Source organism: Dendrobates tinctorius, unplaced genomic scaffold, assembly GCF_039654945.1.
Source record: "Dendrobates tinctorius isolate UK_male_01 unplaced genomic scaffold, ASM3965494v1 ptg000090l, whole genome shotgun sequence".
NCBI classification, from domain to species: Eukaryota; Metazoa; Chordata; class Amphibia; order Anura; family Dendrobatidae; genus Dendrobates; species Dendrobates tinctorius.
The window spans coordinates 8,215,001-8,232,587 of record NW_027361758.1 but is presented as its reverse complement, the minus strand read 5'-3'; the positions used below and the strand labels follow the sequence as shown (position 1 = coordinate 8,232,587).

The 17,587-nt window shown below is 47.3% G+C and overlaps 2 protein-coding genes across 4 annotated transcripts in view; one reads left to right on the top strand and one right to left on the bottom strand.

The window, feature by feature from the left end:
• Positions 1 to 17,587, bottom strand: part of OGFOD2 (2-oxoglutarate and iron dependent oxygenase domain containing 2) — a 52,235-nt gene that overhangs the window by 17,220 nt on the left and 17,428 nt on the right. For all 3 annotated transcript variants that reach the window (XM_073586058.1, XM_073586057.1, XM_073586056.1), the window contains one exon: positions 5,402 to 5,458. In XM_073586058.1, coding sequence (XP_073442159.1) covers positions 5,402 to 5,458 — 57 coding nt within the window. The remainder of the gene's footprint in view (positions 1 to 5,401; positions 5,459 to 17,587) is intronic.
• LOC141098354 (uncharacterized) lies at positions 8,057 to 10,230 on the top strand. Its single transcript, XM_073586059.1, has 2 exons — positions 8,057 to 8,396; positions 8,563 to 10,230. The coding sequence occupies exon 2, from the start codon at positions 9,054 to 9,056 to the stop codon at positions 10,113 to 10,115; it is 1,062 nt and encodes a 353-aa protein (XP_073442160.1). The 5' UTR covers positions 8,057 to 8,396; positions 8,563 to 9,053; the 3' UTR covers positions 10,116 to 10,230.

The following is a 17,587-nucleotide window of genomic DNA, read 5'->3' as shown; positions in this document are numbered from 1 at the left end:
GCTGCTATGGGGGCCCCTGGTGTCAGCGGAGCAGCAGGGGGGTGAAAGGAAGCAGAAGCTGGCTGCTGCTGTCCCCACTGCTAAAGAAAAATTGATATTCACTGCTCTGTGGGAGGAGCCGAGAGCAGGACTCCTCCCAGCATGAGGTCACCACTACTCCCGGCTCCTGCTCAGAGCTACTTAGAGAGCAGAGTGGGCCTCACTGATAACAGCTCATATGTTCAGCTGTTGCAGACTGCGGAGCCATCAGGGCATTACTTGTGTAAGGGGCCAGGTCAGCAGAGGCAAGGAGGGGCCTGGACTAACTGACACAGTTGGCAGCACATCTCACACACTTTGGGCCCCACCTCTTTTCCTCCTACTCATTGGGTTCCAGGTACAGGGATGGCACTTTCCTGCTGGGTCAGTGGCATTATGGGCCTACTGCATTGCTCCTCTCTGATGTCGCTGCACTCAGTGCCCAGATGCAATGCACAAGGTCCTCACTGCACTGGTTCTGTGCAGAGCTCAGTGCTGCCTCCAGCTCTGGCTCCGCCTCCATCTTCTCCCACATCCTCCTGCACTGAACATGAAGGCAGCAGTGACAGGAGCTCAGCAGGAAGAGACTGGAGCCAGAAAAGGTCAGCAATTCTGTGATGCTGCCTCCTAGTGGCTCCAGAACTAGGGCTTCTCAGTGGGCTGCAGGAGGGACCCCAGGGCCCCACTATTCCTGGAGAGGAAACAGCAGTGTACAAGTCTCCCTGTACTCACATCACCTGCTGCAGTCGGGACCGGGGGAGGGGGTGGTGGGTCACAAGTGTCTGCACTGGAAGAGGAAGCAGCCATCATAGTCTTTTGTTGTGCTGTGGATTCTTCCTACTGACGTCTGCTGTCCTGGGATGATGGGACAGGTGGTGAAGGCCCTGCTGCAGCATAGGTAAGTAGACATAATAGTGTAGGATAGTATGTGTATATAGTGTGCAGTATATGTGTTTTCTTGTTTGTAAATGAGTGTGTATGGCTGTACTGCAGATGATCCTTATATATGTAATAGTGTATTGGTAGTATATAGTGTATGCAATGTAGTGTGCAGTATATATGATCCTTGTATCTGTAGTATAAAGTGTATGTAACATAGTGCACAGTATATGTATTTTCCTGTTGATAAATCAGTGTGAGCCCTATACTGCCTGTGGTTCTAGTGTATTTGTGATCAGGCCTGAAGCCATAATTAACCCTTCCTGGCAGATTCCCATTGGACCCCTGGTGTAATAGACCCCCCCCGATAAATAATCCCCTGCAGGGTGCTGGTATATGTGGTGCTATCGGTCTAGAGTGTGACTGTACAGCGGCCATGTCTGCAGATGAGCGCTGCGCTCTGTGCCTCAATGCCAGCACACAATGTGTGTATGTCCATGAATTATCGCCCCCATTGAGTCTTATTTTTAATAACATACCTGATCTATAATGCATGAGCAGACGTCATATACCTGTATACTGTATGGATAAGTGAGCATTTTACAGTAGCCGCAAAATATTATTCCTTGCGTTTCTGAGCCCTTGTGCGTTCTTTTAAAAAATTGCAGCGTGTCAATTTTTCCAGTGGTTTTTCTGCATTTCTTTTACCTTTATAAATGAATCAAAAAGGCACATAATGTGCAGCATTTTTCCTGCTAACACTCTGCATTTTTTTAACAGAAAACTGGCATCCAAAAAAAGCAGAGTGTGAACAGCTTCAGTGTTTTTATATCACCTGGCCTAAGCAGACACAACTACCTGGTCTTTCCTAAAGCGCTACAGCTGCTGAACTAAGTAATTTACTGCGTGCCATGCAATTCTCACTCAATAGTTACAATCAATCAGTCGCATTGCAAAATCTGTAACCCAGGCCTAACTGACAACTAGGTAATATGTGGTCCGGCCATGGTGTGGTGATATTTGTCTCTTGTATGTGGTATTATAGGTCATTATGTGATCTGGCCATGGCATGACTGTATTTGTCCCTTATATGTGGTATTATTGGTCATTTAAAAAAATGTATGTGACACATTCCCTTGAAGAAAAATAATCAAAAATATACCTAAAAGAGTATTGGATATTTAAAGAAATTTTGAATAGGTTAGAACAGAGTATTACTGTCCCAAAAGAGTCTACCTTGTTGTGGTAGCGGCTGAAAAAAATCTTTTGGCCAAAACAAAAGATCCTGGCTATGCATGTGATATGGTGTTCGATGGGAACTGATAATGTGTGATTGGTGAGGTCGTGGTGCAGAAGTGGAGTTTTTCCAAGAGTGGACAGTGGGACTGTGGAAGGTTCAAGGGGCAGAGTCTCAAGGGGGCCCTGAAAATTTTGCCAGTATAGGGCCCTGAAATTCCTGGTGGCAGCCCTGCTGCGGAGCCCTATTTGTGAGTAATACAGCGCTCTTGTGTCCTGATTACTTTTTGTGTCACCGCTCTTCCCTGCGATGAGCAAGCAGGGAGAGTGGAGCAGCTCTCGATAAGGCTAAGGCTGGAGTCACGCATAGCGACTCACCAGCGATCCGGACACCGATATCAAGGTGTCAGGATCACTGGTGAATCGCTATGTGATCGCTGGTGAGCTGTCAAACAGACAGCTTCACCAGCGATCAGCACAGCGACGCCCAGCGCCCGGCGTAGCTGTGCACGTTAGTTACCAGCGTGCTGATGCAGGGAGCTGGTAACTAACGTACACATCGGGTATCTAAGGGACGCACGTCCCTTGGATACCCAATGTGTACATTAGTTACCAGCTGATCGCTGGTCTCCTGCCTGTCACACGCAGCGATGCGTGCTGGCCAGCGGGAGACGGGCGACCAAAAAAAAGTCCTGGCCTTTCCTGCAGCGATCAGCGATACCGGCAGGGGGGCCGGTCGCTGATCGCTGTCACACACAGCGATCTCGCTGGCGAGATCGCTGTTGTGTCACAAAAATTGTGACTCAGCGGCGATCTCGCTAGCGAGATCACTTTGTGTGACGGGGCCTTAACACTGATTGGCCGCAGCACAGCTAATCAGTGTTAGCTTTGATTGTGTCCTCTTCTCCTGGCCGTACAGCACAGCTCAGGTAATGAGCTGCTGTCACCTATAACACGCGCTCCCCTCCCCACAGTGTTAAGCAGCAGAGGGAGATAGAGGACTCCCTGCTGCAGCTGCAAAGGTTGAAGGAAGGCCCCCCTGCCAGCCTAAAAGTAAGTGTAAAAGGGGGGCCTTTAGTCTGGGGTGATAGAGGGGGAGGGGCTAAGTTACTTAGGGATAAATCAGGGCCCCACTACCTCATCTCTCCTGTCACTCCTGACTGCGCACCCCTCCCTTGTATCAACCCTCATCCCTGACTGCACCCCTCCCCCGTATCACCCCTGCTAAACCCCCTCACCCCGGAATCACCCTGACTGAGCCCCTCTACCCCTGCATCACCCCTGACTGTGCCACCTTCCCCTGTATCATCCTGATTGAGCCTCTTTCCTGAATTATCTCCGACTGAACTACCTCCCCCTGTATCACCCCTGACTGACGTCCCCTCCCCCTGTATCACCCCTGGCTGCGTCACCTCCCCCTGTATCACCCTGACTGCGCCACCTCCCCCTGTATCACCCTGACTGCGCCACCTCCCCCTGTATCACCCTGACTGTGCCACCTCCCCCTGTATCACCCTGACTGCGCCACCTCCCCCTGTATCACCCTGACTGCGCCACCTCCCCATATTGCAAAGGATGAAATTGGTGGTAAGTATCCACAGCATGAATTGACACATTGTTAAATCTGCATCCGTCAATTCCCGCTGTAGATTTTCTCAGAGTATAGATGAGATGTCATAAAATCCCCTCCACTACACTGGTGCTATAACGCATTGGCTTAGTGGTTAATAGACTTCAGGGAACATTTATCATTGAGTCTGAACCAAAATGTGGGTGCCAACCCCTGCTATTTCATGAAGACATGTACCGTATTTTTCCGACCATAAGACGCACTTTTTCCCCCCCAAGTTTTGGGGGAAATTGGGGGGTGCGTCTTATGGTCGCAATACACGGTACTAACCTTCTGGTTGGTGCGCTGGTGGCAGCGGGCGGCGCTCTGCGGTGGTGGCAGCGGGCTGTGCTCCGGTGCAGGGGCAGCGGCTCCACCGGCATTTCTTCGCAGCCTGGAGGCCCCGCGCACATCCCTTGCTGGCTGCCGCCATGTTGCGGTGGCCGCCGGGAAGATGGCCGCCGGTCCGGGGACGGCGCATGCACAGGTTCAGATCTCGTCGTGAGATCTCGGCGACGAGATCTCGTTGCCGAGATTTGAATCTCGTCCCCCGAGATCTCGGGACAAGATCTGAAGCCGCGCATGCGCCGTTCCCGGACCGGCGGCCATCTTCCCGGTGTCCATGCTCCCGGAGGCCACCGCAACATGGCGGCGGCCAGCAAGGGATGTGCGGGGGGCCTCCGGGCTGCGAAGAAATGCCGGCGGAGCCACCGCCCCTGCACCGGAGCACAGCCCGCTGCCACCACCGCAGAGCCCACCTGCCCAAGCACAGCTGCCCCAGCACAGCTGCTCCAGCTGCACCTACCCCAACCTGCCCCAGCACAGAGCCGCCGCCACCGCACGAGCCTGGACCACTGAGTGACCCCTGTGACTACTTCTCCACCTGTGCCGGATCCCTTCCCAGGTAAGCTGAATTCGGACTGTAAGACGGACCCCCATTTGACACATTATTTTTTTTCCCCCTATTTTCCTTCTGAAAATTGGGGTGCGTCTTATGGTCCGGTGCGTCTTATAGTCCGAAAAATACGGTACTACCTTATGTTATGCCCTGATATTAGCGTGTTATACCGCACAGTTGGTGGTCTTGTATTTATTTCAGCATTTCAGAGTCATAAATGCCTTGTTGAGATAATACAGCCAATGCCTGATACTTGCTGGACACGGATAAGTCAGTAAGTATCAGCTGAAAGGTTCAATTTAAAGGGATTGTCACCATTCATTAAATCTTTGTCTCAGGCTGCAGTTTGTCATAAATTAATAAACCTGCTACCGTTGACCCCGGCAAATGGTATTGGCCGCGTGCTAAGATCAAGTTGACAGCCAATCAGTGAGCTCAGCAGTTCTCAAGGGAGCGCTCCATCTACACAGATTGGTTGTCTTGCTGTTAATGTGATGTCACCACCGCAGTACTTGCCAGATACCACTATTAGCGCCAAAGACATAGTACTGGAACTGGGTACATTGAGAAAAGAGCAATTTGATAATCAACTGAAGTTGGGAAAAGATTTTTTCAAAGGACACCTTTTTTGGGACAAAAAAAAACCAAACAAAAACAAAACATTTTTAAGCCTTTGGAATGTTTTCATTAAATGGTTAAAACACTAGTATGTTTTAAAGATCATTTAATAAGTGAAATAGCCAGCTTTAGCTAAAGTTTACCTTTTCCAGCACTTGTGAAAACTTCTCAGCGCCATGACATCCTCTACTTTGTAATGCCTAAAATATGAAAAAGATGTAATAATAAATCTTCTAAAATTAACATTCTCAAATTTCATAAAGCAGTCACCATTACAGATGAGGGAATTTGTTTGGATTTTGTCCCCGAATTTGATTTTGACAAGTCGAGCCATATTCGAACACTATTTGTGCCGAATCTTTAATGATCGGTTCCGAACATATTCGGTAATTTCTACTCCCATTGACTCTAATGACATTCAGCTGTGTTCGACGAATATTGCAAAAACAATATTCGATGCCAATCGTATTTGGAACCGAATCCGAACAAATTCGCTCAAGAATGGGATAATTAGACCCTTGCGGTTTTTTTTAGATGGTAATTTTAGGGTTAGAGGTTTTTCTGGACTTTGATACTGATGGCCTGTCCTTACGTCAGCCATGGACATAAGACACCTATCCACAGATCCAGCTTATTTTAGTACCATGTGCTGTAATCTTGTACACTCCATGAACACAATTATTGGGACACCCTTTGTACCTACTGGGAAGGCTTTCTACATGATTTTGGAGTCTGTGTAACCTCACAAATGCTGGATGAAAGGGATAACATTTCCACAATGATGTTGGATTAGACTGCATGGCTCACAATCTCTGTTCTAGTTCATCCCTAAAGTGTTTGGGGGGCTGATGAACTCTGAGACCAGTCAAGTTCTTCAACACCAAACTCACCCATTCATGCCATCATGGACCTCGCTTTGTGCACAATCACACAGGCAATGTTTTCCAGGCATTCACCAATCCCAGGCTCATCCATCAGACCGCCAGATAGAAAAGACTGATTTGTCTCTCCGATGTTTGTAGCTTTTTGATCATGGAAACCTATACCATGAAGCTCCCTTCTTAGAGCTTTTGTGCTGATATTAATGGTAGATTATATGGCTACGAGCTTCATTTTATACACCTGTGGCTATGAGACTAAAAGAAATTATGAAGAGGTGCGTCCCATTATTACTGCACATATAATGAGGATATGACCACTAAAGACGTCAGCATAGTTAAATAACTTTAGTAGGATCCTCTCAAGGTCTTCAGATAAATATCTTACATCTATGGAGGATGGCTATCTACATCAGATTGTGGGGGTCCGATTCCCGTCACCCCTTCACATACCAGCTGACTGGAGCAGAAGTACAACATCCTGTTAGGCTGGTTTCACATTTGCGCTTTTGTGCGCAGCGCATCATGCGCACTGCGCACCTATAGTTAACATGACGTGCGCATGGTCTTGCGCATACTTGCGCTTTCGTGCGCATGCGTTTTTTTGTCTTTCGCGCCAGACGCAACATGTTGCATTTTTGGTTCCGCCCTGTCTCGTCAAAAAAACGCATGCGCACACTTGCGCACGGAATGCGCAAAAACACCACATTGGAGCCTATGGGAGCGCATACGTGCGCATGGTCTTGCGCACGCTTGCGTTTTTATGCGCATGCGTTTTTAAGATAAACACGACTGAAATGTGGTCTAGACAGTAAAAAAAAAAAATTAAACCAAGGTGATAAAATGGTGTGGGCACTGGGATTCCACAATACTTTAAGGATTGCTCACGAGTGGACACACAGCACAAGCTGCACCAATGTAAGTATGAAAAACCTAATGTCTGGCTGAAATTTCAATACATTTCTATGTACTTATGTCTCTTTTTTTTATTGCAGCATGTCTTCATCTGATGAGGAATATGTCCCCGGGACAGGGCAAGAGGCAGAAGAAGTGAGTACCATGCTTCCGTATGGATTGGAAAAAATAAACACATGTGGTTAATTTTTTTTGTTTAATTTTCAGACCTCATCCTCCATCACGCCACCACCACCGGAGGAACGGCAGGAGCAGCAAGGCCAAGTGCAGGCGGGAAGACGTAAGTACAGACGGACTGTTTTTTTTTTTTACTTAATTTCTATGCTGGTTTATTTTCTTTTTTTTTTGAACTGCATTGAAAATTCTTTCAGGTGTTTATTTTTTTTATGTTTTTGGTAAATTTTTATTAGTATTTTTTGGTAATTTTCCTTGTTTTTTTGCTGCTTTTTTGGTTACAGATTTTTTTTTAAACTTAATTTCTAGGCTGGTTTATTTTCTTTTTTTTTTTTTGGTATTTTTTAAAGTATTTTTTTAAATTTTCATGGTTGTTTTTTTCGATGTTTGTTGCTTTTTTTGCATTTATTTTCATTTAAAACAAAAATTTTTTTCATGGCTTGTGTATCAATATCTAAAGCTCAAAGTGTGTATGTGTGTATGTATGTGTGTGTGTGTGTGTGTATGTTTGTTTGGGTATATGGGCACGGGACTATGGGATGGCGGATATGTATGATGGTATATGGGCACGGGACTATGGGATGGAGGATATGTATGACGGGTATATGGGCACAGGACTATGGGATGGCGAATATGTATGATGGGTATATGGGCACAGGACTATGGGATGGAGGATATCTATGATGGGTATATGGGCACGGGCCTATGGGATGGAGGATATGTATGACGGGTATATGGGCACAGGACTATGGGATGGAGGATATATATGATGGGTATATGGGCATGGGACTATGGGATGGAGGATATGTATGATGGGTATATGGGCACGGGACTATGGGATGGAGGATAATTATAATTTTCTATAACTAACCACAGTTAGTTACTATGCCCGGGCAGCGCCGGGCTCTTCAGCTAGTTTTTGAGATTTTTTATTTTAAAATCTTTCAAAGATTAATGTTTGTCTTTCTTTTCTAGGCTCCACAGCGGGAGGAGGACCTCGCCCTGGACAACGACGAGCTTATCCGTCTAGTCCAGGAGTGAGTCCCGTTGTGGGACACCCGTCACCAACTGCACTCGGACAACGTGGTGATCCGGCGGCTCTGGAACGAGGTGGCCGCATCGCTGATGGATGGCTGGGACAACGCCTCTCCCCGGGTCCGCAAGGATTTTCGTAAGTATTTAAATGCAGTGTGATGCAGCAGTGATCTTGGCCGGGATCACCCAACTGTGTGTGATGCTATTAACTCCATGGAGTTTCTATCATCACACACAGTTGGATGATCACAGCCTCCAGTGCATAGTCTTACTTTTTTTCTTTTTTTTTTTTTCCACCACAGTGAACAAAGTCAGAACCCGTTGGCGCTCGATGAAGGACCGCTTCAACAGGGATATCCGTCAGGAGAATCAGGTTCGCAGTGGTGCTGCGGCAAGGACCGGCACGAAGCACAGATACCATCGTGCCTTGGCATTTTTAAGACCGGTCCTTGCCTCCCGAACGTAAGTATTTTCTAGTTGTATTGTGTTTTATTCTGTGCTTTTCTATTCCACAGGAGTTGGCGATTGTTGAAATTACTACCATAAATTTTTCTTTTCTTTTCACAGCACCTGGAGCAGCACCCTGCATCCTGGGCCCGAAGCGGTCCTTCATCAAGCTGCCCCGGACCCCTCCCAGCCATCCATCAGCGAGGAAGCACCTTGCAGGTCTGCACCACAGTCATCTGGAGACCAGGAAGCTGGTCGCTCAGGTGTTCCCCTGTCCCAGGTCTCTGCCACTGGTTTTGAGGGCACTTCCCGCCAGCAGCGGCAGAGGACCTCGGACAGGCCTCTCATGCCCGAGTTTGTTGAATTGAGCTCGGTCTTTCAGAGTAGCCTCAAGGCACTCTCCGATAGACTTGAGAGTGGTTTCCTCCTTTTGGACCAACGCTACAAGTCTATCGAGGGTCGCCTTGAGCGCCTGGAACTCGACCTTGCCAGACCAGCGCATCATTTTTATACCCAAATAGCTCGGGACACGGCGGAACACCTTACCCCTGACCTCCAGTTGACTGTCATGCAGGCCTGCAACAATGCTTTTATGCAGACTATGCAGCAGAGTAGGATTATGCAGCAGTCAGCGGTGGCTTTTCCACCGGTGCCACCCCTGACTCGTTTTACAGCATTACCTACTTCTACTGCATATCACTGTACAGCCACCACACTTCCAAGCCTCGCCGGACACCAATATACCGCCCCAAGTCCGAGTGCAGCTGGACACTTACCCGCCAACACCATGCCAAGCGCTGCTCCTGCCTGGCCCACCACTGCTGCCGCCACCACCACTGGATGGCCCGTCGTCACCACCCCTGCCTGTAGCGCCGCCACCACCACCACAAGCGGGAGGACCACCCCGGTATGGACCGCCACAGCCACCACGCCTGCATGGACCGCCACCACCACCTGCACCACCACCTCGGAGCAGCATCAGCTGGGGGACCCGCATTCAATATTTACGGCCCCTGCCAGGACATCCACCACCACCAGCATGCCACAGCAGGTACAAGATCCTGGCAGGCGGTCCACAAGCGCCAGGCGGTCCCCCAGCTCCAGCCAGTCCACAGCCTCCAGGCGTTCCAGAGGCTCAAGGCGGTCCAGAGGCTCAAGGCGGTCCCCGGGGTCTAGCCAGTCCTCAGGCTCTAGCGAGGACAGCAGCAAGACGACGGGCCACCGTCATAAAAAAACAAAGAGGAGGACTCTGACCCTCCCTCCTCCCTCACCTCCCACTTCACAACTTTCCTTGCCTCGGCTCACTTCCCCCACTTCTTTGGTTCCTCCTTCCCCTAGAACCCCTTACTCCACCCAAAGCCGTTCCTCATCCCTCCACACCCCCCAGTTTCCACCAACTAAAAAATAAGTAAAATAAATGTTATATTTTTATTTCAAAATAATGTTTGATTATTGTGTCTTTCGCCGCCTGCACACACTGCGCCGTACACTATGGTTTGTTTTTCTTTAGTTTATACCGGAAGGTCAGCCATCCAACTCTGAAAGGGATACTATATTTCATTTTTAATATATATATATATATATATATATAAATAAATAAAAAAATGAAATATAGTATCCCTTTCAGAGTTGGATGGCTGACCATCCGGTATAAACTAAAGAAAGGGAAACCACCATAAAAAAAAAAATAATATATATATATTATATATATATTTTTTTTTTTTATGGTGGTTTCCCTTTCTTTACTTTAACCTGGGCAGGTGAGTAGTGTAGTTTATTAAGACACAGTACACTGGGTACAGGTATAAAAAAACATGTATTTTATTTTTAACAAACAACAAAACTATTAAACCATTTGATCCTGCCATGCTACACGACCCACATCGGATAAAAAGAAGTCCGCAAATTGGTCCCTCATTTGGGCAACTTCGACTGAGGACCGAAGAGGGTGCTGAGTAAAATCTGGCAAAGGGTTGGCAGCAGGCTCATCCATGTCAAAGTTCGGCCGCTCCTTTGCCATAACAAAATTGTGCAGAACCACGCATGCCTTCACCACCTCATCCACTGTTTCCATTTTGAGATTGATGGCGGTGCTGAGAATTCGCCATCTGGACACTAGAATGCCAAAGGCGCACTCTACAGTCCTGCGAGCCCTCGTAAGCCTGTAGTTGAAAATTTTCTTGGGGTGGTCCAAGTCACGGCTGGAGTACGGCTTCAGCAGGTTTGGGCACATCTGAAATGCCTCATCCCCAACCACTACAAATGGCAGTGGTGGAGTTTGGGTTTGGGGAAGAGGCCGTGCCAGTGGAAAATTGAAATGGTTGCCGTACAACCTCCAGCCCATATCAGAGTTCTTAAAAGTCTGTGAATCGTTGCCCCGTCCGAATGCCCCTATGTCCACCGCCACAAACCGGCAGTCTGCATCCGCAATGGCCATTAGGACTGTGGAAAAGTACTTCTTGTAGTTGTAGTACTCAGAGCCACTTCTTGCAGGTTTTGTGATGCGGATGTGCTTCCCGTCCACCGCTCCTAGGCAGTTCGGGAAATTGCAGACTGCCCAGAATTTCTCCGATATTTGAAGCCACTTTTCGGCAGTGGGCAATGGCAGAAACTCCGGACACAGAACATCCCACAGAGCCCTGCAGGTGTCGGCAACAATCCCGGATAAAGTAGAGATTCCCAGCCGGTACTGGAAATGCAGGGATGAAAGACTCTCTCCAGTTGCCAGGAACCTGCCAAACATAAAAAGAAAAAATAATTATATTTCTGTCTTGGGTATTACTAAAAACACTGAAAATAAAAAAGTACATGGCCTAACTATTTTGCATGTTTTTTTAATACAACATAGCAAAAAAACATTTTATAAAGGCTTGGGATTAGTACATGCCAGAAGAAAAACCATTATGCAAAAAAGCAATTTCCCAAAAATAATGTTAAAATTCAATAGCCAAAAAAAAACCTAATTTTTTTGACCAAAAAAAAAAAAAAATGGAAAAAGCCAAAAAAATTATGCAAACATAACAACATACATACCGTAAGGTGACAAGGAGCCTTTCTTCGGGAGGAATGGCACGCCGGAGCTGAGTGTCCCGTCTCCGGATGTTTCCTTCAACCATACCCAGCAAGTCAAGGAAGCTTTCCTGGGACATCTGTGTATAGTCAGCAAATTTCTCCGGGTTTTCCTGTAGCTCGCTGTACAGCGTGTGATATGCTCCACGGCCTGCCCGGAGTTCGATGATTGGATGCCTCCAAAACCGACGCCGCTGCCGTCTCTGCTGTCTCTCCCTCTCTTGCTGGCAACAAAAGGCATACGCCTGAGACAGCGCGATGTCAAGATCCAGCTTGAAGCGGAAATTATCCAGACGCAGGTCCATCTTGACACCGGAAACAGCAGCAAAATCTGATGAATTCAGCAGTACAGGGTCTATAAAACATTCCAATGACACACGCCCACTGGTGACCCATTGGTGTTCAAGGATTTTTCTATTGTGAAATGTCACACCTAAAAACGCATGCGCATAAAAAACGCACCCGCATGCAAAAACGCATGTAAAACGCAAGTAACGCTGCGTTATTTTGACGCATCAGCGTGCGCATGACGAAAAAAAACGCGCGTTTGTTTTGCGTTTTTCTTTGCGTTTTTTATGCGCACGATGCGCTGCGCAAAAAAACGCTAATGTGAAACTAGCCTTAGTTGTATTTCCCCCACTTCTGCTTACGTGGCTATGTTTGATCCTGCGCTCAAGGATGGGTCATCCATATTGATGTTCCAGAAATGGATTTCGAGAGGAAAAACCACTGAACATTGAATGAACATGAAAATGACAGTCCTAAGAACATTTCCTTGACTGTTTCTCTAACAATAATTGCTTGCACCACTTTGGTTTTTCCATTTTGAATGAGTATTCTATAACAGAACAGCTGTAGATGTGCTCACACTTGAGTTATATAGTCTACAAAAAAGAAAAAAAAAAAAAAAAAAAATCGACCCTAGTCAATAGTGAGGACTGCAGCTGGTTGTGTACTTGCAAGTTTGCATGGAGAGAAAAATAAAAATAATGTCCTTTCTTCCCTTATATCTTCACAAATAGCCATTTTAAAGTCCCAAAATACTTAGAAAAGTCTTTTTAATGCCTACCAATTACTATTCTCTTCACTCTGTTGGTCGCCACTGCTGCATTCAGCACTATATGACCTTCTCGCACCCAGAATGGGTTATAACTAGAGATGAGCGAACCCGTACAAGTTCGGATTCTGGTACCCGACCTTTACTCCAAAGTTCGGTTAGGGTACCAGAACTGTACCCCAACTTGAACCCCAATGAAAACAATGGAGACCCGAACTTTGGATCTGGAAAAAAATTCTCTGCAATGGACGTCCGAGGAACTCCGAAAATTGCAATGGACTTCCAAGAGAAGACCGCACTCGGCGTTTATATAACAAGTAAATCTGTAGGAGTCCCACTGCTGGGACCTCACCAGATTGCAGAATGGGTTACCTAGGTTTTTTTTTTAAAATGGGGTGGGGGGAGTCACACATTGACTAAAACTTGGCAAACCTTCACCTGCCTATTCAATATACTGGAATCATGTATCTCGATGAATTACAAAGCAGAGATTTTGAAAATATACATGCAAAACTTTTCATTATAAAGAAGACAAGCTTATTTGTCGAAATCATGACTATTGCCTGATGACCACGGCCTTCTACTTCATGGGGCCTATACAGGTCTCTAATTTCACGTAGCGGTTTTCATTTTGTTGGATTGGTATGTGATAAAAAATTATGAGATGACTGCCTCAGTGTTTTAGTATGGAAAATAATAGGCATAAAAGCCATAAATGTCTGAAAAACAAAGCTCCACCAATGGAACCTGCATTCGTCAGGTGTACATCTGTCTTCTGACACCTGTCCTTCTAGCTAAAATAACCAGAGGTAGTCATACTCCGCACATAAATCGAAACATCAACGATTTGACCTATCTTGCATGTCTACAACAGATCAATGAAAATTAAGATACCAATTCCAGTCTCTCCCATATTTGCCAACGCTCCAGAAAAAAAGGCGTGGAGGGGAAAATAACTCTGCGGGAAGGCCAGGTTCCCATAGCGTTAACACAGCCTGTTCAACGCATAGCGTTGACGGGCTGCGTTAACGCTATAGCATAACGCGATATGCGTTATGCTATACCGCTAGCGCTGATGCTTCATCAGCGCTAGCGGTGACGGAGCCTCAGACGCTGCAGACCGCGTCCAAGGCTCCGTCAGTGAATAACGGCACGTCTCGAACGCGTGCCGCTTTACGGCATACGTCACTATGCGCCACATAATGGGGGTCTATGGCAGCGTTAACGGACTGCGTTACATCGCGTTATACCTGCCATAACACAGTGTGACCCCGGCCGAAGTAAAGGGATTGGACTGCAGAGGACCGGGGTAAAGTTGATTTTCTCTATGAAACCCCCTCCCGAGTGTTTGGGACATCTGGAAGAATGATTGTCCGTAGAAGATAAGGTGAGATTACCATGAATCCAATGTCATGACAACAGTAAAGCATCCTGAGACCATTCATGTGTGGAGCGGATTTTCATCCAAGGCTGTAATCTCACTCACAAAATCCCAGAGATTGTGATAGACTCCAAGCACAAATTGGGCAAGAAGGAGTCTCAGTCACGATTTGGCCCAGAAGCTGATAACCAGGATGTCAGGGAGAATTGATTCAGTTTTGAAAAATAAGGATCAACACTATAAAATATTGGGACTGTGCCGGTCTTGATGGAGTAGAAGAGGCGCTGAAGTCAGTAAGAGGGGCATGCCACTTAATGAATTCAGCACCCTGTCCCAGTCCCCCCCCCCCAGCGCTGCCCGTTTTAACAGAGCTAATCCAAAAGTAGTGTGAAAATGCCAAAAGGAACAGATGTTTTGAGCTTTTTAGGGTGGTTTCACATTAGCGCTTTTTAAGCGCACGCACGGCCGGGGGTAGCTCCGCCCTCGAGCCGGCTCTCTGCCCGGCATGCCCGCCCCTTGCTTGTAGCGCCGCCTCCTAGCGCACAGCGCCGCCTGCGATCGGCGCACCCTATCTTTAGCATAGGGTGCGCAGGCCGTGCGCTAGTTGCGCTTTGACCTGCGCTGCGCACTTTTGACGGTGCGCCGTGCGCGCCAAAATCAAACTTTTCGGATTTTGGCGCGCACCGTCAAAAGTGCGCAGCGCAGGTCAAAGCGCAACTAGCGCACGGCCTGCGCACGATCTGCGCACCCTATGCTAAAGATAGGGTGCGCCGATCGCAGGCGCCGCTGTGCGCTAGGAGGCGGCGCTACAAGCAAGGGGCGGGCACGCCGGGCAGAGAGCCGGCTCGGGGGCGGAGCTACCCCCGGCCGTGCGTGCGCTTAAAAAGCGCTAATGTGAAACCACCCTTAGCGTTGCACTGAGGTCACCATAGTTCAGCCCTGCTGGAAACGCAGCCTCACTGACTGGCGGTAACCTCAATGATGTCACCACTGGTCACTGATGCTGCACTCGCAGCAGCTCATTCATCAGTGGTTCTCAGCCTGGACGGTCACATCTTGGCACCGTCCAGGTTGAAAACTATTTATCCCCCAGACAAGGATTACGGCGTGGGACAGTACAACGGACAGGTGAGGGATATTGTTGTTTTTTATTTTAGTTTTATTACAGAAGACGAGGGTGTCAGTCGAATTAGGCGTTAGTTGAGTATAACTGTGTTTGTTATTTTTAAATAAAAATGGAAAACTGTGTTTTGTTTTATTACTAATAAAAGACTTTATTCTGGCTGTGTCTTTATTTACCATGTAACTATAGGATTAGTAATGGATGGGTGTCTTATACTACTGCAGTGCGCAGGTGCCGGGAGAGGTCTGGTGCCTGCGCATTGCAGTATTCTGCTCTGCCCTCAATAGGGCAGAGCAGTGCGCCTGCGCCGGAGCCACGACAGGAAAGAAAGAAGAAGACATCACCGTTAGAAGAAGGGAGGCGCCAGACCGGACCGCGACACCCATTGGACCAGACCAACCCCCCCCCTGGTGAGTATAATCTAACTTATTTATCTTATCTTTCAAGTTATATCGGGGGCTCATCTACAGCATTACAGAATGCTGTAGATAAGCCCCTGATGGCGGTGTCGGCAGCTGATACGCGAAAAAAAGGGTGACAGATTCCCTTTAATGTCACCGTACAATACAAAGGTAATATCAATCCCACAAATATGAACCCCACTTGCCACCGCTATAGGGTAAGTGGGAAGAGTTGGGCAAAGCGCCAGAATTGGCACATCTAATAGATGTGCCTTTTCTGGGAGACTGTGGGCTGCTATTTTTGGGCTGGGGGGGGTCTATATCAATGGCCCCTCACCTGCCTGAGAATACCAGCCCCCAGCTTTAGCAAGGCTGGTTGTCAAAAATGCGGGGGACCCCATGCCGTTTTATTATATTATTTAAATAATTAAAAACAACAGCGCGGGGACCCCTCTGTTCTTGATAACCAGCATTGCTGAAGCTGACAGCTGAGGGTTGCAGCCCCCAGCTGTCAGTTTTGCCTGTATGGTTATAGAAAAATAGAAGGGAACCCACAGCAGATTTTTTTTTAAATTATTTATAGTGCAAGCGGCGGCTGATGAATACTCCCATCAGCCGCACCTGCTGTCACTGTTATTAGCAGCAGCAGGGATAGGCTGATGGGAGTAATAGTCCCATCAGTCAATGCCTGCTCTCATTGTGATCACCTGAATACAACTTTCATGATTCTCTTCTGTTCGCGCTGATCGCCGGCTGAGCAGGGGAGAATGATGAGAGCGTTTTCAGTACCCAGCGCTGGGGAATAGCGCTCACAGTAGTGCTTCTTCCCTGGCGCCAGTGCGTGTCACACAGATGACATCCAGGTGTGTTCTCCATGTGCATGTGGGCGGGACATTTTGTGGCAAGTGCTTTAAGTAAAAAACGGACATGTCAGAGTCTTTTGCCCAGGTCCGTGGAAACACACTGACGTGTGCACAGACCCATTCACTTGAATTGGTCTACGTGTCAGTGTCTCCGGGACATGTGAAAACTGTCACCACACAAACTGGAGATATGGACGTGTGAAAGAGCTTTGAGATGTAGTGGTGTTGAGGTGAAAGGGGTGTAGCTTTTTGTATCAAGAAATTCGCCTTTTTCACAAGTTCGTAATCTTTAAAAGCTTTTGAGCCTCTTTTGTGGTATAAAACCCTTGATGAATCGGCCCCATCGAGTCTTGGCATAAACTTGATGTATTTGTCAATAAAAAGTACAAAATCATAAGAAATGCCTATAGCTGTACTTCAGTAATCATAGACACCTCGGAGTAAAGGATTTTGAAACAGCGAAGCAGCAAAGTTAATGAAAAACAAAATGTCAGTCCCAAAACTTTTGGCCATAACTATTGTTGTTGTATACGACCAAAATAAGGCTAGTTTCACATTAGCGTTTTTTTGCGCAGCGCATCGTGCGCATAAAAAACTCAAAGAAAAACGCAAAACAAATGTGCGTTTTTTTTTCTTCATGCGCACGCTGATGCGTCAAAATAACGCAGTGTTACTTGTGTTTTACATGCGTTTTTGCATGCGGTTGCGTTTTTTATGCGCATGCGTTTTTAGGTGTGACATTTCACAATAGCAAAATCTTTGACCACCAATGGGTCACCAGTGGGCGTGTTTCATTGGAATGTTTTATAGACCCTGTACTGCTGAATTCATCAGATTTTGCTGCTGTTTCCGGTGTCAAGATGGACTTGCGTCTGGATAATTTCCGCTTCAAGCTGGATCTTGACATTGCGCTGTCTCAGGCGTATGTCTTTTGTTGCCAGCAAGAAAGGGAGAGGGAGAGACAGCAGAGACGGCAGCGGCGTAGG

Coding starts and splice junctions, on each gene's coding strand:
- LOC141098354 (XM_073586059.1), top strand. CDS start 9,054: ATGCCCGAGTTTGTTGAATTGAGCTCGGTCTTTCAGAGTAGCCTCAAG.